Here is a 25,293-nt window from a genome sequence, read left to right as displayed (position 1 = left end):
TCTTGAGCCAAGATGTACGTCTACGACCAAGCCTTCGTTTAACCTTTATCTTTTTCTAGATAATAAGCTGGAGCAGGTAATATTTGGAGTTTCGCATTGTATGACCCAGGTATTCGAGCTTCCTCCTTTGGACTTACTGCAGAACTCGGGCTAAAAAAGCACTAGATTTTCGAACGGCCTAGGCCGCTAGCCGAGGTCCGAGTCTCAGGGGACACACTCTTACAGAGTCGTCCTGCCCAGCTCTCCTTCAGCTTCTGCTTTAGACCCCCATCAGGCGATGCTTCTGCATGCTCCAAAGCCCCGATACACAATAAAATGAATCTAGGGCTAACCTGAAGTAGTCAAAGCTGCCTCAGGTTTTCAAACGCAGGGCACAGTGCGTTGCGTTTTTTAAAGTATTTTCCTACGAATATTGTTGGTTATAGGCGATTTTTTACTTAACATTTTTTTACCAATCAGACGGGCTATTCGTATCTGCTTGTTTTTCCACTATTTACGTATTTAATAAAAACCAAAGTAACATTACTATTGTATCTTTTTCAGTCCGATGTTTCGGGACGGATCGTGCCACCACATCTCAGTACTGTCCTCGGTGTCCGCATCCTACAAGGGCATAAGCGACCTCACGTCACGGTTCGAATTCGCATCACGCTACAAAGACATCGCCCGGGATCTGGACGCCAATCTCGCTGAAGCCGATATGGAGAGTTTCAAGACGGAAGACATCCACGCTCTCTTGATGACCGGCGACTTGCCTCACGACGCCATTATTGATGATATAACACACGACGTGAGTAAATCATTTATGGTCGTAGAGAAAATTTCGTGATTATAATTTATAGCTACGGACATCATTAAAAAATGAGGTCAGACCTATTAGATATGGATGTTAAGACCCATGGGGCATATTGATAATCACGAAGCAGATTCAACTGTTTTCTACGTTTTGGTAAAGTTATGTATGTTTAAATTTATGAATCTAAATTTAGACTACATATACATCGATCTATTAGACGCTATCTTAGATATTTCGCATGGAATTGGTTACCGAAATCCCTTGACGCTTCATTTATACTCGAGATATTGTGATTTGTGACCTTACTTATCAATGACTGATTGTTCATTTTATTTTAAGTGCAAGTTCCAACAAACTACTATAACATACAGAATAAGTCCAAATTTCTTAAAATTATTCAAATTAATGTAACCATTTTAAGTTCTATTTACTTACAGTAGTATTCATTGACTTCGTAGGTGCACGCCCAGGGGATCATTCACCCGCTGAGTGTCAAATTCTCAAACAAATAGAGGTTAAATTCGTCACTCAGCGACTGAATGAACCCCTGGAGGTCTATGAATTCCACTGTTAGTCAATACTTTGAACTTTTTTACAAATTACTTTTCCTCAAATTAAAACTCCCACGGAAACAAAGTTTCTCAATAGCAAACGTCATTGGGCCATAATTACAAGGACTTAAAAGGCATCCGAGGAAATGTTAGGCATACCGCATTAAGGCGTTCGTGTTTTCACATTTTCACTTCGGCTTTACCATATGCAATAACTTTACGTAACTTTAGTACGTGCGTTTCAAAATACTAACACAACAGCAATTAGATATATCGTTTATGGTTGTAACCTACATGTTTTAACGTTTTTCTGTTCTAATATGTAAGTAATATCGACAAATCGACGTGTTCTAGTAACACATATTGTTTTAATCTTTGCTGTTATAAAATTGTAATCGATATGACTTATATCTGAACGTTAGGTTATGTAAGAAATCTACTAGTACTACCTAGTAAATATCTAAATAATGTTACGGCATCATGCAAAAGACTTCACCCTTTATTGTATTTTAGAGTAAATTTAAAAGTCGGTTATTTCAAGGAGGCTTTAAAAAAAAATAAAAAAAAATAAAAAAACATTTATTCAGCCAAAACAACATAACATAAATAAGAAAAAAACATGAGAATTAATACTAACTTAATACTAAGACTTCGGCTGAATGAAGCGCTGCCTCAGCTCTATGCTACAGCTAAGTAACTGTAGCGCTGATTTTCAGGCATGACCCCAGGGTGAGCTCACGGACTGATCGGGAGAGCGTTGCGTCGTTTATTGGTTACAAATTTAAAATAGATAAAATAATATACTACTATGTATCCACATATCAATAGTAAGTAAAAAACATACATACAGTCGAACGTAAGACCTCCTCCTTTTTGGAAGTCGGTTAAAAATTAGATTGGAAGTTTTAGTTTTAGTTTCGAAACGTCATATTAGGCTAATTGTAGACTTTGCCACTGGCTCGAAAGGCAGTGGATAACTGGTATATGTATAGTGCATCATTAACAGCCTATTTTAACGGACCAATCAGGCCTTTTAGGAGAGAGCATAAAATATATCTTTACTCTGGCATAGAGCTTAAAGGTCCATTACACCTTCTGGCCACCCTCCTAACAGGGGAGGGCAAAGAGGTTAAACTTCCCACGTTGTTCTAATGGGGATGGCGGGTTATTACTCTCGTCACGATCACAATCAAAATCAGATTGAATAATCAGAGAAATTACTGAGACCGAAGGTATACTTACTTGCCAAGGCACAGGGCTGTAACATTTTTCCCATCTTAAATGAATTTTTTTGCTGAGAATTTCCTGGAAGAAAACAAACTTCAGTTAATTTGGTTCTTAACATAAAATCCTTATTAAATTCAATAACCATTACGTAAATTAAAACTTATAATTGCTTTATTTATATATTTTAAAATCAGAAAAACGTGACCAACTCGCTAAAACTGGTTAGTGTCAACATAAGGTTTTTATTACTTTCGCAGTACGAGGAAAGGTAATTCTTAGAAATGATAAGCCGGTAGCTTAACACGTAAGTATTCCTTACTTGCGAGCATAATATTCCAAAGCAAGTAGGTTTTGTTTCTTGTGACCAACTTATTTTTTATAGAGAAGGAATACAATAAGGAACTTAAGCTAAATTGTCCTAATAACTATGCGGCAAGAGTACTGGCCGCATTTCCGCGCTGGACAGCCAGGCTGATCCTTTGCGCGAAAAATGAGCCAGCCCTTCTGTCACCAGTCGAGGCAACTAGCTGCGGTGAAAATTTGACCAACTTCCAAATACAAAGAAGGAATTCCTTAATTCATAATATTTTTGTATGATGTATTTGATTGTATTTCTCAAAGATTATTCTCTGATATGCATTTTTTTCTTAATGATGAATTTAATATATTACAGTTGCATGCGACGAATATTTCAAGATTTAAAATCCAAAATTGCGAAATAAATAATGGAGTCACCAGCGCGTACTGCAAGCTTTTCGAGTTAGATTGAGAGCCAGTTAACGATTAGGTAAAGTCTAGGGTCTCTAGCGATATCCACCATGGCCAAAGCAACATAGACAGCTCATTGTTGAATGTATTCCTATCATGGTGATGTTGATGCTCCGCATAGGGGATAGCATCTTACTATAGTTATCAATTATCATCATCATGATCACTGACTCCCATATTCGGCGCGCTGTTGTTGTTGTTGTAGTTGTTGTTGAGTAAATTCTTGTAGGTATATACGTATTGTCAAAAAAAATCTTTTATTTACGTCTCAAAAAATATGATATTTTTTTTTAAATAGTGTCAACTAGCCTATTATAAATGAAATAGAAAAACGTTTAAACGTTTTTGACATAAAATCTCAAATTCTCAGCCCAGCGTCGTGTGATGCAACGAACTCATAATTTTTTACATATATTTTTGATGTATTTATACCGTAAATTTTTGATGTATTTGAGACATAAACAACCAACGTAAAAAATTGAGATCGAGAATAATATATTATTAAGAAAGTTTATATATTCAGATATATATTATACATGGAATATATAAATTTTATTAATTTGAGCCCGTAACAATTGTATTCTTTGTTACCGGTATAATAGCCATGCATGTTTCATTGCATGTATCGTGGCTTTAGAAGGACAATTATGTTTTCTCAGTAATACCTATGTAAAAAACGGTTACATAATCACAGTCATGTTATGTGTTTAAAGTTTAGAATTGAATAAAGTATAATTTATTTAATTTATTAATAAACACGCCATGGCAGTTGGCTAAAACTGGTATACATCTCAATCTGATGATTGCCTAACTAAAAAGAAATAAAGGAAAAAATATGTGAAAGTAACTATAACAATAAGGTTGCATTGCTGTTTGTTTTTTGAAGGGAATTGATGCTCGACCGTCGCCGCAAGGTTTCTATCATAAGTCATTAATCAGACAGGCTCCAAAAAATATATTTAGACTGCTTTGAACGGCATGTTGCCAGAAAAAGAGGAGTGAAAAAAATATGACGAGCTGCTTTGAAGCATTATGATTATGAAAGAGAGAATTTGAAAGGAATTGCTGCTACAGTAGTGTGCGTAAAATTTACTACCATAAAATTAATCAGGCAGGCTACAGGAAATATATTCAGACTGCTTTGAATGGTAAGCTATGAGAAAAAGAGTATGTATTAGAAAAATTATGACGAGCTGCTCTGAAGCATTGTGATTATGAAAGAGAGAATTTGAAAGGAATTGCCACAGTGGTGTAGGTAAAACTTTTCTACCATAAAATTCATCAGGCTGGCGGCTACTGGAAATAGATTCAGATTGCTTTGAACGGTATGTTATCAGAAAAAGAGTATGTTTGGAAAAATTATGAAGAGCTGCTCTGAAGCATTATGATTATGAAATAGAGAATTTGAAAGGAATTGTCACAGTGATGTAGGTAAAACTTTTCTACCATAAAATTCATCAGGCTGGCCAATAGATTCAGATTACTTTGAAGGGTATGCTATGAGAAAAAGAGTATGTTTGGAAAAATTATGAAGAGCTGCTCTGAAGCATTATGATTATGAAATGGAGAATTTGAAAGGAATTGCCGCAGTGGTGTAGGTAAAATTTTCTTCCATAAAATTCATCAGGCAGGCTACAGAAAATATGTTCAGACTGTTTTGAACGGTATGTTATCAGGAAAAGAGTATGTTTGGAAAAATTATGAAGAGATGCTCCGAAGGATTGTGATTGTGAGTGAGTGACACCAATGGGGAGGTCATTTTAATCCGTGCAAGGACATGCACTGTTTACAAAAAAATCAAAGACTAACATCTTGAAATCTAAAAGTAACACTTTTAATGGTGATCAACATACAGTTAGCGTTTACGTTACGGTCCATCGATTGTGCCACTTTCTTGGCGCTACGTCTCAATCGACCACGATGACAGGTGAAAGTTATATCGCTGTTTAGTTATATATTAGAGTGAGCCTGTAATCGCTAGACCTTCGTGATTTTATGGACTATGAAAGCTAAAAGCTAGACATGCACCTACCTAGGTAAGAACTGTACGTAACTACTTAACTAATTTGGATCGTGGTGGCTTTGGAAAGTAGCGCTTTTTAAAGAGCCCAGACCGTCTCTAATTGTAAAACTTAATTTAATTACATTAATATTTTCTTTCTTAAATTCTTACATCTTCTTACATTCGCCAACTCTCCAATCACAATATAGTAGGGGAATCGAGGAGGGGATTATTGCATTTACTCAAGCGCAGCAATTGAATAAAAGAGACTACAGCTTGCACGTTGTTGAGTACCTCCACCAAGTATGAGCTAAAAGGTGTGCATTTCGAAAATTGACAGTAGCGTTACGGTTTATTTTACGTTTTATTTTGTAATATACAAAATATTATTTTTCAGTATCCGAGCCACAAGTGCAGTCAATTTTTTACTTGTTTGGAAAGAAATAATCGGCAATATTTTCAGACTCGCCGAATTAATCAAAAGTTGCCTACCGTACTTGACAGAATGTCGAAAGTCTGACTCTGACAGGCTCTTAGATCATATGTCTTGTTAACTTAAGTGTTTTTTGACAGCACGCATTTAGGAATATGTGTGACATGAAAATATAATATGCGTGCTATAACAGTATAATTAAAGGTTTAGTTATTTTAAGTAGTTTAATATTGTGTAACGTATGAATATGTAATGTTTACGTAATACATACTATTAAAGCAATTATTAATAGAGCAACAGTTTTACTTCTGTCAAGTTGTTGACGACCTCTCTGGTGCACTTGGTAGTACTGTGGTTCTCAACAGAGGTCTCGGGTTCGATCCAAGCTCGAACCAGTTTAAGATTTTATAATTTGTAAATTGGCTCAGGTGGTACGCATTAGCATTAGGCCGTAGCCAGTTACCACTCTACTGACAAAAACATACCGCCAAGCGATGTCGTAGAATTCTACGAGTATAATAAATATCCTTGTGTCTATTATATGTAGGCCCGTTTCCATCCAAGACTGCATTATCAATTTACATCAGTTGTGAGCAGTCCAGGGCTATCCTGTAAAAGAATAAAAAAAAAGTATTGCTGTGATCGCTAGGAACCAACAGTACGACTCTTAAATAAGAGGACATCATTGTAGCATGCCATGTGTTATTAAATGCGATGGTTAGCCCCTGTATATGGGGGGGGGGGGGGCTTACCGATATGGAATTATATGGGACCAGGCCCACCAGGCTTAAAAGAAAAAGATCCTAGGTTCCAGTCCTAAATTAAAGTAAAAATTAAATTTCTACGGGATGATTAATGACGATTGTAATGTTAAACCTCAGTGCCTGGACAACAAAATCAAAATCAAATTCCAAATAATTTGTTCTGGTACAAAGGTTTCACCCCGTCGTTAAAATAGGCTGATAACAAGATACCTTTATTTAGAAGTTTTGCGTGATGCCATAATTAACACTTTTAAGGTTTTAGGATCTTCTAAATCGATTTTTTTTTGTTTTATTCTTTTTTAAATATATCGAAGTCATAATCAGGTTAGACCGTTGTATTCAATTCATGTCCTATACATACATACGTATATCAACAACGAGTATAACTAATTTAAGGGTCAACTATTTTACAAAATTTCATTCTATTATAATAACATCCTATTAGAATTTAGTAATAAAAAATACCTACTCGTACTATCTATCTTCTACACTAGAGCAGTATACAAATGTAGAAATAGGTATACATTTGTATACAACCTTTACTTAATTTCTACACTTAATATCAAAGAAATGTATTTAATACTAGCAGACGCCCCGCGATTTCACCCACGTTATTCCCGTTCCAGTGAGAATACGGGGATAAAATATATGTTCATCAGGGAAAATGAAGAAATCTATTGGTGAAAAGATTTTTCAAATCGGTCTAGTTTTAGAGCCTATTTGTTACAAACAAACAGTTAAATATTTCCTCTTTCTAATCTACACTTAATATTATAAAGAGGTAAAGTTCATGGTTTTACAGGGGGAAATCTCTGGTTCTACTGAACTGATTTTGAAAATTCTTTTACCACTGAAAGCCACGTTATTTGTGAGTGTAATATCCTATATTTTATCCACGTATCCTGTAGGGAACGGGAACCACGAGGGTAAAACTGCGGCTTTACGCAAATATCACGTGGCTACGCTTGAAACTACTATTTTATGGTGTCATGTTCTGCCACCACGTCGAGCTAAAGTTTAGCGGTTAACCGCTGCATCGTGCGTAAGAGGCAAATTCTTGATAATCAAATGCCAGTAGGAAAACCGGTCGCAGTATTTAACACTTGTCTGCATTACACACCTATGCAAAGCCATTAGTAGTCATGAAATGTAATGTCAAATTAAAAATAACTGTGTTTTGCGGCTTCGCCCGCATAGATCCCGTTGCTGAGAGAATATCGGGATCATCATTCATCATCATTATCAACCCATATTCGGCTCACTGCTGAGCTCGAGTCTCCTCTCAGAATAGGGGTTAGGCCAATAGTCCACCACGCTGGTCCAATGCGTATTAGCACACTTCACACACGCAGAGATTTAAGAAAATTTTCTGGTATGCAGGTTTCCTCACAATGTTTTTCCTTCACCGTTTTGAGACACGTGATGTTTAAATTCTTAAAATGTACACAACTGAAAAGATGGAGGTGCATGCCCCGGACCGGGTTGAGAAATTGAAACAGTTGTGCAGCAGTGCCACTAGATGGCGATGTTTCAATTCCTTAGAAATTCGCATTTACGGTTACGCGATCGTTACAGTATGAAAACATTGTAAACTGCCACTACATACACGTATATGTATGATTTTACTCGTTTAACGTATGTAGGCATACGTCATTTGTTTTCACCAAAAGTTATATTAGTGACTAACTCAACCAAATTATTAATAAACCAAAATATTTGTCCCAGAACATTTTCAATTAAATGTCCTTTACTTTTCCATTAATCATTGGGCATATCCATATTTATCTTTACTTTTTATTAAAATGTATTCATAACGACGGTGGTTGGAACCCATTATTTATTTACTCGTGTATTTATTATGTATGTTGTACGATGTTTTTTCTATATTCTATTTATTGTTTATTTTTCTTCCATAACATGTTTATTTTTCAGTTCTATACTAATTTCTTGGTGGACACGGTATCATGTAACGGTGTATTGCAGAGTAACCCCCAAGGCGAGATGTTCGCGAGCATATCGAGCTCACTATTGGAAAAGTTTCGGTTCGACAGTTCAATGAGCGGCAGTAGCTTGCAGGTTCGCGACGCTTTGCTCTCAATGTCTCATTTCTATCATTTGATTCGTCTCATCAACGCTGTCACCATTTCCGCACCACACACATACACATCTTGGGCCGTAAGCCTGCGATAGCGAGACATACCTTTTTTATGTAGGCTGAAAGGCTGAAAATTTTCAGCCTATGCGGAACCATAGGTATATACGGTAACCAATTATAGACTTGGACTGTGGTGGTTTTGGAAGGTTTCAGGGGTCCAGACGCTATAACATCGGGTATAAATTCGCATTTATATGTATAATATTCACATTTATACACCTATAGATAGATATTTAAAAAATGCCTACTTATACGCATTTTTATAATATTTTGTTGTTATCATGTCCCCAATTTCCAGTCACTTAGTTTCGCGGCAACCCTATAAAAACTCAATTCAATTCTTTATTTGCTGAGAACATATACATTCAAATGTGTTCGGCCATTTCTGGCATACAACAATTTAAGACAACAAAAAAATAATCAAATAAAGTATTGTACTGAATTATATTAATAAAAATAAAAAAATCGTTTAAATCTATACTAATATTATAAAGCTGAAGAGTTTGTTTGTTTGTTTGCTTGTACGTTTATATATTCTAAAGGACAATAATTTCATGCTTTCAAGCAACAAATTAAATATTTTAATACCCATTCAATGGCAAATTTCTAAGTATGTTGCAGTTTTGGAATCATACTTATCTGGGGTATCTGTCGAAGGAAAATGAGGGTCTGATGACTGGAGGCATGATTCCTCATGATATTCTGTAGAAAATTTCAAAAGATTGCGTTTTATTCGTCGTTCAATTGATGATTTGAACACTAAAAACTGCTATCTTCCAATCCACCACAGTCCAGACTCCGTAATTTGCTACCGTACTTACCTATGGTAGAAGCATGGCCTGACAAACATTCAGCCTTCATAGAAAGAGGTACGTCTGGCTGTCGCAGGCAGGTTCACACCACATACATACTCATTTAGTAATTTACGAATATGCTGCTGGTTTAATTGCAATATGGCCTACTTCGTTAATATACAACGGCCACGCCATCTAGCGACAGCTTCACTGAACTATGCATTTGGCTTGCCTATGTCTCAAGAGATGTCGCTTTGTGATACTGAATATGTACCCAGTTAGAGATATTTATTGATGAAAATTCTTATTTAAAAAAATAAAATATACGACTACCTCTTTTTAATTTTCATACAAAAATTAATCGTAATTACAAGAATATGCAACGTTGCTTTGCTTAAATCTTTGACATGAAATGTTTACAATTTTAACAATTATTAACTACAAAATATGACAATTGTTTAATTATTACCATTTTTTGATATTCTATAAATATTTGTAAAATTGGGACTCATAATGTCTATAAGAAATACAAAATTGTTAGTAGTCATTTTTGAGTTTTGAGGTCAAGGAGCGTAATTTAAAATGTTTAAAACGCTAGTCACCTTTTTTTTCAAACTTTAATGACAAAATGCCGGTTGCGTAAGCCACTAATAAAAATAATTCAAGCTAATAGCAATTCTTTTAAAATTTAGCACTAGTTATCAAAATATGTATTTATCAGTTCATAACGCGAACTTATAAGAATAGCGAATGATTAATGTTCTACGAAGAGTCATATAGACTCAAATAGAAGGAAAGTCCAAAGTACTCCGCCCGCATTCAAATAAGACTTCCTATACAGTACCCCCATAGTACGTCGATCCCACGGGATGCGAGTAGTAGAGATAAAATAAGACCAATGTTAATGTGTGCGTGGACCGTTCACACCGAATTGCGTCAATCATTTTAACAACACTCTTTATTCCATAGCACATACAGTCATTCCCTCCTACTAGTTGCATGTGTGTGTGTGCTATATATATTTCCTCACTATACGAACGTTCGGACATGCGGCAGCCATGTGTGTGTTGCCAATGGAGTCAATCTAATAGGCGCATGTTCCCAAAGTTTCGTCCACTGAAACTTTGACTTAGGTTAAACGTTATATCGTAAAGTGCCTCGTTGGTTGGTGGTTAGCTTATGTGTTAGCTTAGCGTGGCTTCGGATTCCGAAGTCCTGGGTTCGAATCCTGGGTAAAATTCTCAACCCGAAATTGGGAGGTTGGTGGTGCAGGTGTTATAACCCCGTATAATAAACCGTCGGTCCCTGTCATTATTATTAACATCCGAATCCTGTCAACCCACATTGAAGCAGCGTGGTGGATTTAAGCGCCATTTATCCTAAAAGATAGAAGCAATGGCACTGTCACTAGGCCATTAAAATATTAATAAACAACCAAAAAGTAGGTAGTGTAAGTCGCAATAATAACTTAGTCTAATTAGGTTGTAATGAAATTGTTGTCGTGCTAATTAGGTAGAACATTCACATAGTTTCATTTTTATTACGTTTTGTGTTGTGTTTACATTCATCAGTTGCCGTTTAGTACTGGAGTAGTGTAGACTTACGCGGTGGTGTTAATTACAATTCCCCTTGGTTAATTTTGATACTTTGAGAACCGCTTGCTGTAGCTAATATTAAAATTAATATCCCCGCTGCCCCAGTAGCGCCCAGGGCTTTCGGTTGTGCTGTACTCTCAATTTTATAGCAATGAGGGCTATAATGTGTCATTTTCTAAATAAGGTCAAATCAAGCATTTTACGAGACATAATAAACAATTGTGTATGCGTAAGATAGTGATAAGAACACTGACAGTTCTTTTAAGTGATACTAAAGTTATTAATTAACAAATTAAAAACCCAAAAATATTAGGACTTGTTATCATTTAGTGCTATAGACTTTATTAGTGTCTAGAAGATTTCATTTAAAATGGGTGTAACGGATTGGGATTCCCGAATTGGGTACTATTCAGTAAGTACATAGTTATTAGGCTTAAAATTTAAACCACTTTGCCTAAATGCCACTTTTCTTCACACACCGCCTTTCTATTTTGCGCTTCGAACGAATCATGAAAGGTTAAAGATACAGAAATAACTCTGCAATGACACTTTACAACTATTTTTATTTTATTTTCTCAAAATAATTAGACACCTACAAATTTATGTATTTTATTATATTTTCTATGATATGCATCTATAACCTAAATAAACTGGAATGTACATAGCTTTTAATTAAGTGTGTTATTTACATGTTTCATAATTTTACTAAATCACCGGTAATTATATTGTTTATTTACCCAATAAGTTATTGACATGATGCCTAAACATGCGATAACTATTACTTATTCTAAGAAATCACTTATTACTTTTATGATATACTTAATACATAATATGAATCAGTATGATAGTGCTTTCAAGAAAAAAGGACTGTCATATCACAGTTAGTTATTGTTTGAATTGTGACCTCATTCGTGGCAGGAAAAGGAATTAAATTGATGATAAGACCAACTCCGATTCGTCATGTAGAGGTACCTACCTACCTACTAGTAGCAACTACAATAATTAACAGCGCAAACTTGTTACATAGTTTGACTGTAATATTTTTTTGTGTCTACCCTCGACTTAATACTTCTTTAACTTTGACATTAGTCCTGTTTTAGGTAGTTCTAATTATACCCTAACTAGAAAAATAGAAAACCTTTATTATTGCTGTGTTGAGGCAAAAAGGAATCAATTTCTTATATTTGCAAATTAAGCACTGCTAAAAAGTACCTTCACCGTGGTTTTTATATTTCTGCTCCGGCTATAACACTGAATACTGTTATTTTAAATTCATTTAACCACAATACCAAACTTCCAATTCGGTTCACCACCGCCTAAAATACACTTGCACGTTAAAATGTTTATGTTTCAAGTAACTCGTTTACATTTCGAAATCTTCCGGGAACTTTACCGAATGCTTTCAGTTGTACCTACTTGTAAAAAATGTGTAAGTAGTGTGGACGTAGCTTTCTATGTAAAATTGGGATTTTGGATAACATCATCATATTGTAAAATACAAATGGGCAAATCTAACGTGTTAATGTCCGTGTATGGAACAAGGTAATATAAACACTTAATCTATAATTTTTTGGACCTCACAGGGTGAAGAATCCGTCGGTTCTATCAATACAATGTCAATATGTAAATCGGAGTTGCTGTTCTCTCCGGTGAAAGAAGGCGCCCATGGAGTTCACTTCAGCGTTGATAGCCTTGACTGTGAGCTGCCAACTGAGCAAGATCTCATTCTCACGTGTCAGGCTAATAAGGACAATTACACCATTGCCTTCGAGGGCAGTCTCACCATTTACTCTGAGGACAGTGAGTGTGCTGAACCCGCCGTCAATCAAAAACATGGTAAGCATAATATCCTATCCTCATCATGTTCTAATATGATATCAATGACATATTACTTCATGAAAGTATGATGTGGTGAATCACCTCATTACTCATGATAAGCTTCACCCTAATTTTGTTAATCGTTTTGCAGACAAACTGGTTAAGAGATTACACGAGGGTACAGATTTTAATATAGCATTAGATAGTGATGAACGAACGCGCAGGAATTTAGAATTATTAGAGAGATGTAAAAAATTAACTAATAAGCTAACTACGTCTATGGCTAGAAGTGATTTAGGATTAACTACCTGGTGTAAGCTTAAGAAACAGACCAATCAATCGCCTTTGAAGAGGTAAGCATATACTTTTTACCTATATAATTTACTCTTGTATGTTTAAAGTTGTCATATATCTCATAAAATTTATAATTCATAACTTTGAAACTTTTTAGGCACCCATCTGGAAATAACAATGAGAACACAAATGAAACAACTGATGCAACAAATGAAATGTCCAATTCAGTAATCAAAAGTCAAAGCTTACCCAACTTGTATAGAAGGAAACTGCTGAGCAGTTCAATCAATTCTGCAGCCTTGAGCAACTCAACGGTAAACATCTGCCAAAGTGTTAATAGGAAATTATTAAAGCGATCATGTATATGTGTGAATTAAACAAATTATCACTTTTGTTTTTAGGTCGACTCTTTTACAGCCAACCAAAGAATAATTGGGACGTCGACATGCATGAAGGTTTATGATGTTTCACAAAACCGTTCTACCCTTGGAAGCCAACATTCGGAACCTATGAGTACCTCATCATCAGATAATCAATCGTCATCTGAAAAAAGCCAAACAAAACAGCAGCCTTTTAATTTAGTAAAGCTGTTTATGAAACAGAAAAGTATCAGTAATGATGGTATAGTAAGCATGGATCAATTAGATCGATCCGAATGCTGGCCATCAAGTTCCGGTGGAGAAAGCGGAGAGTCAATGGGGGAGCAAAGATTGGGCACTTTAAAAAATACTCTTCTTGAAAGGCCTCAAGTTGATTTACCAATTGAAGCGCTCGAAGAAACGTCATCAGCGGTATACGAAGAAATCCGACCAACAAATCCATATAATAGAGTCTATGATGAAGTATTAATAGAAGAAGAAGAAATTGAAGGTTCTAGGTTAAGTGATAACGAATCTAATTTATATGCTGTTGTAAACAAACCTCATCTTAAAAGAGCAAACCTAAATATTACAAATAGTCCCTCAAAGGGACGATATAGTAGAAAATCCTGTTCCTCTCAGTCTTCGGCAACCAGTGTTAGTATTTCTAGTTGTTCAGAGTCTGATGGTACCCAAATAACAAGAATGAATAGGGTGCTGCAGAGAGAGCCATGTGATACAAAAGCCACTTCAACGCATTTTGAAGTCGATAAATTAGACAAAAGCATGCAAACTTCGTCACTACCAGTTTCATCTATATCACATGACCGAGACATGTACAAGATCGTAGAGGCTTCATTTCTTGAAAAATTAAAAGAGGGTGATTGTGAAAAGCCCGTTTTTGTTTTATATCCTAATTATACTTTGCCAGACATTAGCTTTTTGAACGGAAGACCTAATATATATTTGAGTCCTGTAAAGGTAAACATATCACCGAAATCAACTGACAGCAAAAGAAATAGAATGCATGTAAAAGGCAAACGACCTTTTTCATGTAACGATGTAGAAATGCTTAAGAAAAAAGGTCTCGGTCATATCAAAGATTGGGATTCTCTTAATTTCTTGTTACCCCTAGAATGTAGGCAGTTGCTTTCAGAAATGCCTGAATTGATGCAATACGTTAAAGAAAAAGAGGTATCAAATAAATGTGATAAATATTGTAATGTCTTACCTGCATCAAAACAGAGGAATAGACCAATTAGTTGTGATTGTAATAATTTAGCTAACACTACAGCAGTTTCATCAAGTTCAAGTACAGCCACACAACCTTCATCAGGATATCGAGGTTCATCAACAATGTTAACCGATGAATCAGCTCAGAATAGCCCGGCTCCTACGGGAAACTTCAATCCATTATTTGTATACCGCTATGACAGTGCTACAAGTTCGGAAGCCAGTTGTGCTAATACTGAAGGTCAAAGAATAAACCCCTCTATACCAAAACGGTCATTATCACTTGCCGATCAAAATAGAATGGCGAAACAGGGAGAATTTGCTCCTCCACGGCCTCCGTTACCCAAAAGTATTTTACGTAAATCTATGGATAAAACGCGCAAGTCTACTGCACACACTAAACGATATAGCATGTTCGAATTAGACGATTTTCTTCAAGATCCAATTGTGTGCGGCACAGCTGCTGTGGAGCATAAAACTAAACGAAGATCACTACAAGAACCTTATTATCTCCAAAATCAAACAAATTTTGAGTACAGAAAAAATAATGATCTGGCTGCCAAAAGGTTATCTCAACAGTTCTTAGACGCAGCTGATAAAGACGCGGATTATAACGAATATTATCAAGATGAAGGAGTTGGTACTGAAAGTAGCCTTGAGTCAGGCAAATCTAATGAAATTAAGTTTCACAGGCCTCATACGCCACCACTTCCTAAGCCAAGAACAAAGCAAATGGAGTATACGGATTTCCCACCACCCGGCGCACTTATAAGCAGCGCTGATTTACAGCAGCTAGAAGAATTTCTTAAGCAAAGTGGCATTAACTGCCAAAACATGGATGAATGGGATCAAAATCAAGTTCAAAAGGTAAGAAGTCAAGTTACAAAATTTCTTCAAATGAAACGTTCCCAAGAAGAAAATCAAAGGTCTACAGATTCAAGTAGCAGTAGTTGCAACAGCAAGAAATCTGTTAGCTTTGCTCAAAAGCCAGATACTAAAACTGAGGTACCACAAACACAGACAAAAGCTGTTGACGAACTAAAAGTGGCAAGTGTTGCTACACCTCCAAATTCTCCAAACATATCTGCTATGGTAGCACAAAGACACTATCAGGTAACGTTATTTTATTGCCCGTTCAATCTGCACCCATAAAGCCAGTTCGTGCCTGTAAGTATTTTTGTTCTTTTATTTCTTTTCATTATTTTTTTATAGCAGAACTTCGGCATGTCTCACGGTACTACTTTTTAGTTACATTATTTATTTTAATTTGTAATGATGCAAACTTTTTCTTTCACCCTATGCTTCATTCGTTAGCTACTTTCATGCTGGTGAAATAGCTAATTATTTATGACACCAAACTCCAAACAATGTTTTATGTTGTAGGGCAAAAATTTAGCTGAGATCCCTATTTGTGAAGAAGGAGAAGTTAGTCCAGATGAATTCTCAAATCCTACTACACATCACGATGGAAGACAAAAGTACGACCTGATTGATGTTTCCCAAAAAAGAGGTATGATCTTGAATCTCTTAAATATGAAATGAGTTATCTTCATGTGCTGTTAATTTAGTGTTTTATGTACTAACTGTTGAATGTTTTGTCGACAGCATTAGTATCTAATGTGACGGATGCTGTTGAGATGTTGATACAACACTTCTCCCCCGCCACGGATCAGGCCGAACTAGGTTTTCTCGGTGATTCAAAACAGTCACCGGCTTGCGCTAAGATTGCCCTAAATGCATTGTGCCCAGCATTATACGCCATATTCAGAGATGGTCTAAAAGAAAACATCGAAACTTCTTTTGGTGCAGTCAATAACTCGGTCTGGCAAATGGTAGAAGCCACTGCTAGACAAGGTAATTTGATATTATACTTATATAAATTTTAACACAATAAAAGTATGTTTATTATCTTTTAACGATTAAAATGTCGTCTACTGTAAGGAAGTTTTAAACGCACTAAAAACATTGCTCGTTTTTTGATTGCCGTTAAATGAATCTCCTAACTTCAAAGAAGCCCTTTTAAACAATTCCCCATTCTATAAATTGAAATTTTGAAAAATATTTTTTGAGTATATATTTCTACGGATCATGTCGAAAACTGAAATCACTGACTAAATTTAATCTCCGTCCGTCAGTCAGATATATCTACATTATACTTTGTTCGCCCAAAATTAAATTTAGATTATTTTGCAGGTCCCATAACAAAATCCCTTAATGAACTGGTTTTAAGAATAAACAGCGAAGACGCAGTAACCGAAGGGTTGGTCAAATTCAACGCATTTATTTTAGGTTTACTAAAGTGAGTACCTCCGAATATGTTCCTCGACCTTTTTGGTTACCTGAACAGAATAAAATATGTTCTTTATTCGTTTCAGCGCACAATCTGTAGATGCCTGGGTATCGTATGTGCGGACGAGAGAATCAATTCTTGCAAAGCACTACGACCCTGATTCCCTCATCTTAGCTGGTTGCGTTGGAGAATCGCGTTGTAGAGCCTTGTTGGACACTTTGCTCGCCAGTCTCGAACCACTGAGATTATTGCCATTCTCACTCGATCTTATGTTTGAAATGCGAGAGTTACACCGGAGCTTCAAAAAGATCGAGAACGACATGAGAGCTGCTAGTCGGGTAAGTGAATTAATAAATAATTTCACTAAATCACTAGAATTTTAAGTAAGTATGGAATGTCTTTCGTGCATTGATGCCACATACTACCAACACATTAACTGCGCCGCAAATCTAAGCAGACATCGCTTTATTTGCATTTTATTGTTTATTGCATGTGCTTTCGAGACACGATTCACCGCGATCGGAAACTTTCAGCGTATACTTTCGTGCACAGCTTTCATAAAATGCAAATAAAGGCTTAACCGAACGATCGATGTCGATAGGTTTGTCAAGGACGTTTTACCCATAATATATCTAACAACAGATAGTTCGTTGCATGAACTTTAAACTTTGGTGTATTTAACAGCCCACTACGATTAACACTCCGCCACTAACACTGAACCAGAGAAACCTGCTGAAGCTGGTCCGTTCGATGCAATCCAGCGCAATTTCGAGTGACGACTGTCAGACCAGTGTCATCATGAGACACAAAGAGCCGAGAAACAAAGAGCCGTCCACGCCAGACTTGTTGAACGAATCGGCGAACGTTAAGACTACTGTTGAGAAAAATAGACCGAGGTCGTGCGTTAATCCATCCGCTATAGGCTACGACATGTGCCCTAACAACAGTAGGATCGAGTTAGAGACTAACAGAAGATGGTCGGGAGTGCATCTTGGCTCGAAACTGATGCAAGCTTTTGACAGATTAGTATTCGATGACAGTGACGATTACACTGATAGTCTCGAAAACAATAAGCCCCCCGCTAAGGCAACCGGCAATGACACGAAGGTAAAGGAGGGGACCTGTGTGTGGAATACATGCATTTGTGCTTTGTTTTCGTAGCGTTTTTGTTAGTTATCACTTTTTTACAGGATTAACCGCTTTTAGCTTACTATGTTGTGTTCACATTTTAATTACTTTATGTTTTGCGATCATACCCACCATTTTTATTGCTTTGTTGAATGTTCTCCATAAACCGAAACCATATACATAAATCATATCACCGTACAGGAAATTCTATCGGCATTGCGCCGCCGTTCGTACTATACGATCTGTGGTTTATGTACTGAATATGTCGAGTCGTAAATAATACCCAACTTGCATGAATACAGTAAAATGACTAGAATTATTAGTTTCCTTATTTGACCTTTATGAAAAGTTTGTACGTATTGAAATTTTGTGTTCAGCTTTCTGATTTGACCTTCATGAATTTGTATATATGTTTAGGCAATTTATTTAAACTGGAGTTTAGCAAATCATAAAACACGATAGTCTTTTCCTAATCTGGCCCGAGCACTTTAGATATTTGTTGGATTTATAGACAGTATCTTTACTTGGGTTTGTCTGTTAGCTGGACACGAGCGGCGAGGAGCATTGGCGGCCGAGTTCAGCGAACAGCAGTGCGAGTGGCAACACTGGCAGCAACTCGGGCGGGAAATTCCGACGGTTACAACTCAAATGGGAAATGCTGAGTACTGCTGAAAGCCCTGTCACGCCTTCTGGTGAGTGAGACTTTATTAGCAAACAAACTAGTTCTCAAAACACACAAAAACTAAAACTTGACAGAATTCAGGAAAAAAATTATGAAGTAGAATTTTATATTTTAAAAAATATAGATGGACTTTGGCAATCGCCCTAAGCAATCTTATTAAACATAATATGTATTACTTGTAAGATATATCGTGTTTTCATGCAATGGCCAAGACAGTCTATGTTATTTAAAATACAAAAGATTTTTAATATTGATAAGGTCACTATAAGATGTTGTTATGTTAGCTAATTACTTAAGACGGAAGGGAAGGTCCCTTAAGTACGGACTTAATAAAGTAACCGACTTAGTATTACATGGATTTCACAACTTTTTACGGCAGAAGAACTGATTTGCGAGAATTGCTACATTTTTACATTTTTGTTTTTTATGGCATATGTAATTTTCAAGAAATAAGAACTGAAGTAGTGGCATAATTTTTGTGAATGATATTGAGGGAATTTGTCATGGAGGATAATCTGAACTCAACTAAAATAAATAAACCATGACATAGGCACGATGACGCACATGATGGCACACCATGTGCGTATTAGGTATTAGGATGTTTATGTCCCATAAGTTTTCGTAACATGTACTTGTTAACTCCGATCGCATACTGATAAAATCGGATACTTATGTATAGAACCAACGATATTTTATGCTAGAGATAGGGCACTAGCGCAGCAAAACTAAGGCGGACAATTAATGTGCATAATTGACTTAACTTCATTTAGTCGCATAATAAACAACGAAAGTTATTTGAACAAATAATACCTAAATATTGTCTACAATGTTTATACTACAGCTTTTCTTGATGAGTACTATTTACCAACAAACAAATAAAAAAAAAATTAAAAGAAATTAAAAATGAGGGTATAAATCACTAGTCATTTCACACCTAATAATAATTATAATTAACTTGTTCTTAAGTTAATTAAAATAAATTTGATTAATAACATGTAGATATGGTTAATATATTTTATATAACATTTTTTAAACAAACATTATATAATTTAAAATAAATAACTTATAAAATGGCATGCGTTTTCTACCCTCATTTCTAATTTCTTTGTTGGTAAACAATACTCATCAAGAAAGGCTATATGTGTGTGATCAGGAAGTGTAAAAAGTTAAATAATTAGATATGTTATGTAAGTAAACACAAAATTGTGCATGTGTGCGCTCAGTGGAGTAACTAAATTCGGATCACTTTTTGCGGTGATTTTGTAGGTAACATATCTATAGTATAAAATATCTTTGTATAAAACAATGAACAACGCCACGGATACGGCAGCACACGGCCAATGCGACTTCCGCAGCGATCATATACCGTTATACAACACCTACAAAAAGTATAAGACCGTCATGACGCAATTTTAAGCCACCTGTTTACCTAAACTGTATAACTGCCTCGTTGGTATAGTGGTTAACCTATGTAGCTTCAGATTACAAGATCTGGGTTCGAGTCCTGGGTTAGGCAATGAGATACTGAGCTTTTTTCCAGTAAAGATAATGTCAGGGACTATCTTTACTAGTTCTACGGGAGGGAGGTTTTTGGTATGCTAAAACAAACATTTGACCTTTTTAAATTCAAGTTAAGAATAATTAACAAATGTACTCACAGATTAAATTTAACAGATTATTGTAATTTCCTTTACCGTTTGAGACACGTGATATTTAATTTCTTAAAATGCACATAACTGAAAAGTTGGAGGTGCATGTCCCGGACCGGATTCGCACCTACGCCCTCCAAATCGAAGTCAGAGGTCATATCCACTGGCCCATCACGGCTTTTTGAAGGAAAACATCGTAAGGAAACCTGCATACCTGAGAATTTTCTCAGTCTCTAGTTGTGTGAGGTCTGCCAATCCGCATTGGGCCAGTGTGGTGGACTATTGGACTACCCCCTCTAGAGAGGAGACTCGATTTCAATGATTGTCATTTTTCCTTATCTAAGGATTTAAGATTTTAATAGAATAGCCTATTTGTTGCCATAGATACTTACCTCAATATCAATATCCATCCTGTGGAAACTGCATCCACTTATGGCCTATACTACATCCGTTCTTAATGAATACTGTTTTTTTTTTTACAAAGAAATTAGAAATGAAGGTAGAAAACGCATGTCATTTCATAACTTACCTTATCAGCCGATAGACGTCCACTGCTGGACATAGGCCTCTTGCATGGACCTCCAAGCACAACGATCTCGAGCCGCCAGCATCCAGCGGCTCCCTGCAACCCGCTTAATATCCTCGGTCCACCTAGTGGGGGGTCGCCCAACACTGCGCTTTCATAACTTATTTATTTTATATTATGTATGGTTTGTTATTAAAATGTTATATAAAATATATTGACCATATCTAATTGTTCTAAGCTTATTAATCAAATTTCTTTTCATTAATTTAAGAACAAGTTAATTATAATATTATTAGGTGTGAAATGACTAGTGATTAATACTCTCATTTTTAATTTGTTTGTTGGTAAACAGTACTCATCAAGAATGGTTGTAGTATAGATTTTGCAATTTTAAGTGCAGACACTCTATTTTTACTCTCTTAAAGACAACAAAACGATTGCAACATTGTTGCATTTTGGCGCCCTAAATAACCTGTTAGAATAACCATGCTATTTATTACAGCGTGGAACATATCTTCCGCTTTTGTAATCGTTGTTGTAATACGTCAGTCAAGTCCGAGTTGAACTGGGTTCATAGGGATTACAGGACAGAAATAGCTTCAGACACAATAACTACGTCAAACACGGCTGTTCGAATAGTTAAGACAAACTGCAGCGATACACAGACAGACATAAGTTAGCTAAAGCTATTAAAATATCCCGTGTTATTTTAGGAGTAGGAAATGTTTTTGTGTCTATATTTCTCCGTGGTGCAGTGGTAAGCGCAGTGGATTTACAAGAGATTGTGGATTCGATCCCTTAATTTCTCAAGTCTGGCTGGTGTTAGGCTTCTGCCGTGGGTAGTTACCACCCTACTGGCAAAGACGTGCCAAGCGATTTGGCGTTCAGGTACGATGCCGTGTAAAAACCGAAAGGGGTGTGGATTTTCATCCTACTCTTAACAAGTTAGCCCGCTTCCATATTAGATTGCATCATCACTTACCACCAGGTGAGATTTTAGTCAGAAAATAAAAAGCAAGAAAGAAAAACACGACTGTTCGAATAGTTAAAACAAACTGCAGCGCTACACACACATAAATTAGTTAAAAGCTATTAAAGAATCCCGTGTTATTTTAGGAGAAGGAAATGTTTTGTTTCTATATTATTTGTTACCTACCCTAGAAGTAAAACTTAACCAGAAGTTACAAGTCTTAGTTACGTAATTATTGTGATTGCATTTTAAATAATAAAGTTGCGTTAATTGGTTGTTAATTGCATTAGTCAACTTCAAAATTGCAATCATATGACATGACGTGATAGCACAGAAATAAGAGAAAAAAAGAAAGAAGAAAGAAAAAATCTTTATTACAGCATTATGCCACACAACACAATATGCTCAATATCATACAATGCTATCAAATAATAGAGCAAAAGAGCATTATTACGATTATAAATCCCAGTCAGTAAAATGACAAGTGCGACTGTCACTGAAATGTCATTTTACTGACTGGAATCAATAGTACATACGATTAATTTTACTTAAGATTATTAATTCCAGTCAATAAAAAATTTTAATAAAAAAATTCAACCGACTTCCAACTCAAAAATTAACTTAAACTAAAAAGCAAAAAATAACATCTTGCCTATGTGCTACCTTCTGATCAGTTTGGAGGCGGTGCCAAGCCAGTGATGTTTTAATTAAACCCGTTTAAACTACACAATTTATGTGCTTCTTTCAGAAACAGCTTTAATTAAAACACGACACTGGATTGGATTGGATAAATATAATCAATTGTCTTGACTGTCCCTCGTCTTCATCAGCAAACCATACAGTCACAATCCATCTAGGTGGAAAGTTCTCATCAATACATATTTATCAAGTCCAAACACAAGGTAGCTACAGTGAACCGTCGAGGAGTTCTCTTCACTGTCCCTCGTCTTCATCATCAGACCCTTAATACAGTCACAATCCATCTAGGTGGAAAGTTCTCATCAATACATATATATCAAGTCCAAACACAAGGTAGCTACAGTGAACCGTCGAGGAGTTCTCTTCACTGTCCCTCGTCTTCATCATCAGACCCTTAATACAGTCACAATCCATCTAGGTGGAAAGTTCTCATCAATACATATTTATCAAGTCCAAACACAAGGTAGCTACAGTGAACCGTCGAGGAGTTCTCTTCACTGTATATCGTCTTCATCACTAGACCCTTAATACAGTCACAACCCATATAGGTGGAAAGTACTCAGAAATACAAATTAATCAAGCCCAAACAAAAGGTGACTGCTGTAAATCGTTGACGAGTTCCATCGTCTGTATTTCGGCTCCATCATCAGACCAACTCCAAACCTTCATAAACATGTAGTGGTTTAAAATACCTTATGGAAACACTAACAAACGCACTAACCGTCTCTACAACTTTCGAAAGTTCCCCTCAATTTCTCCAGGATGCCATCATCAGATTTTGACATAAAAAAAATGGGACCACCCTGGAACTAAACCCTTCAAAACAAAAAAAGAATTTTCAAAATCGGTCCATAATTGACGGAATTATCGCTGGACATACATAAAAAAAAAAAAAAAAAAAAAAAAAAAAAAAAAAAAAAAAAAAAAAAAAAAAAAAAAAAAAAAAAAACATACATACAGCCGAACGTAGAACCTCCTCCTTTTTGGAAGTCGGTTAAAAATGACATTTCAGTGACAGTTCTTGTCATTTTACTGACTGGAATTAATAATCGTACTAGAGCAATAATATTGTTATGATTATATTAAGAAAACTTAAATTCGTAGTTTGTTATTTGTTGTTTTGTACTTACTTACTCGTATAAAACTTTATGGAGTATCTTTAATTTATCTCTTAAATCACATTTAAGACTGAAAACATAAGCAACTAACTACTTCGTTTTTCTTGATGTTAAGTATCGAATTGTCGATCAAGCTACCTATACCATGAAATTAATAACACAAAGAGGTTCATGTGGTAATTATTTACTACTGGCGGAGGCCCCGCGGTTTCACCCGCTTAGTTCCCGTTTCCGAGAGAATATGAGGGTAATATATAGCACTCGCTGTTAATGTAGCTTTCCATTGGAGAAACAATTTTTAAAATTTAGTAAACGGCTTATCTGTAACAGCGTAAACAATTTTTCGATAATGGGTCCATACCCATTATCGAAAAATTGTTATCGCTGATAGATTGTATGAAAAATTTAAAATACTTTTTGTTGTAGGTGAAACGTCGCCAGCTACAGCGCGAGGATCCAAAATTCCACGGCCTGTTTCATCACCTGTCCGGCCTCAGGCGCCGGCAATACAGTCGCCAGCCAAGAACACCCACCGGTAAGACTATTACTACCGGATTTTTCAGCTGTTCATCAATATTTTACGTAACAAGACCATGAATGTTGGCGTCAAGTGGCAGATGAAAATAAATAAAACAAGAGCGATAATTTTTAGCTGTGCTATTCGAGACTGTTTCAGGGTTGCCAATCTTCTATAGAGTATAATTAGTCATCTACTAGAGATAAATTCTTAAGTTAGAAGGCTTAGGTACTCTGTGTTTACGATGTATTTTCAATGAGTTTATAAATCCTAGCAGATAACTTGCTTTTGCGGATGCCACTGACTGGGTTGTGGTCACCAGAGGCCTAATTACAGTCAGTCAGTAAAAGTCAACCAATTACAACAACCAACTACCAGAAATATCGCTCTCTTTCATTGTGTTGGGACGAAAGAAATAACTGGGACTACTACACCGCCATTGGTTGAAATTTTGTCTATTTCTCTGCAAAGAATGGCTCTTTGGTCGCTTGTTAACGCTACCAGCAACGAGATCAAAATAAGACTCGCTCACTGTTGGATATTTTTGCGTCCGATATATTTGCTATTATGAAACAATGCTAAATAGGTCTTACAGATATAAACAAAGTCCTTCGTTCTTATCTCTGCCAGACGGGGACGGTATTACGTATTAAACTTATTTTTAATATGAAACTTAATAAGAAGTACAGAACATATTTTATAACAGTTTATTATCTCTCTGAAGCAGACATCCATAAATACTTGCTAACGTCATAAAAAGGCCTATTATAAAATGTATCTAGTAAATAGTGATCTCAAGCGCAATAGAGTAATACGTTGTATCGATGTCAGAAAATATTTAACAAGCTACCTAATTAACGCCATTTTTTACGGCATCTTCTTTCATTTGGCAGTTAGATACTTCATTATACTTTTCGCAGTAATC

General features: G+C 35.9%; 1 protein-coding gene across 11 annotated transcripts in view; it reads left to right on the top strand.

Annotated features, from left to right (window-relative positions):
• Positions 1-25,293, top strand: part of LOC112043605 (uncharacterized) — a 113,979-nt gene that overhangs the window by 78,940 nt on the left and 9,746 nt on the right. For 6 of the 11 annotated variants that reach the window (XM_052883851.1, XM_052883850.1, XM_052883848.1 and 3 more), the window contains 13 exons: positions 544-790; positions 8,474-8,617; positions 12,669-12,921; positions 13,055-13,256; positions 13,355-13,511; positions 13,599-15,902; positions 16,173-16,299; positions 16,395-16,643; positions 16,983-17,088; positions 17,165-17,417; positions 17,764-18,186; positions 18,749-18,899; positions 24,278-24,386. In XM_052883851.1, coding sequence (XP_052739811.1) covers positions 544-790; positions 8,474-8,617; positions 12,669-12,921; positions 13,055-13,256; positions 13,355-13,511; positions 13,599-15,902; positions 16,173-16,299; positions 16,395-16,643; positions 16,983-17,088; positions 17,165-17,417; positions 17,764-18,186; positions 18,749-18,899; positions 24,278-24,386 — 4,725 coding nt within the window. Of the gene's footprint in view, positions 1-543; positions 791-8,473; positions 8,618-11,124; positions 11,498-12,668; positions 12,922-13,054; positions 13,257-13,354; positions 13,512-13,598; positions 15,903-16,172; positions 16,300-16,394; positions 16,644-16,982; positions 17,089-17,164; positions 17,418-17,763; positions 18,187-18,748; positions 18,900-24,277; positions 24,387-25,293 lie in introns of those variants that run through there. The other 5 variants (XM_052883849.1, XM_052883856.1, XM_052883855.1 and 2 more) reach the window with 5 other exon arrangements.

The sequence above is a fragment of the Bicyclus anynana genome, chromosome 10 (assembly GCF_947172395.1).
Source record: "Bicyclus anynana chromosome 10, ilBicAnyn1.1, whole genome shotgun sequence".
Lineage (NCBI taxonomy): Eukaryota > Metazoa > Arthropoda > Insecta > Lepidoptera > Nymphalidae > Bicyclus > Bicyclus anynana.
Note: the sequence above shows the minus strand (reverse complement) of the source record. Positions and strands in the feature narration are given on the sequence as shown.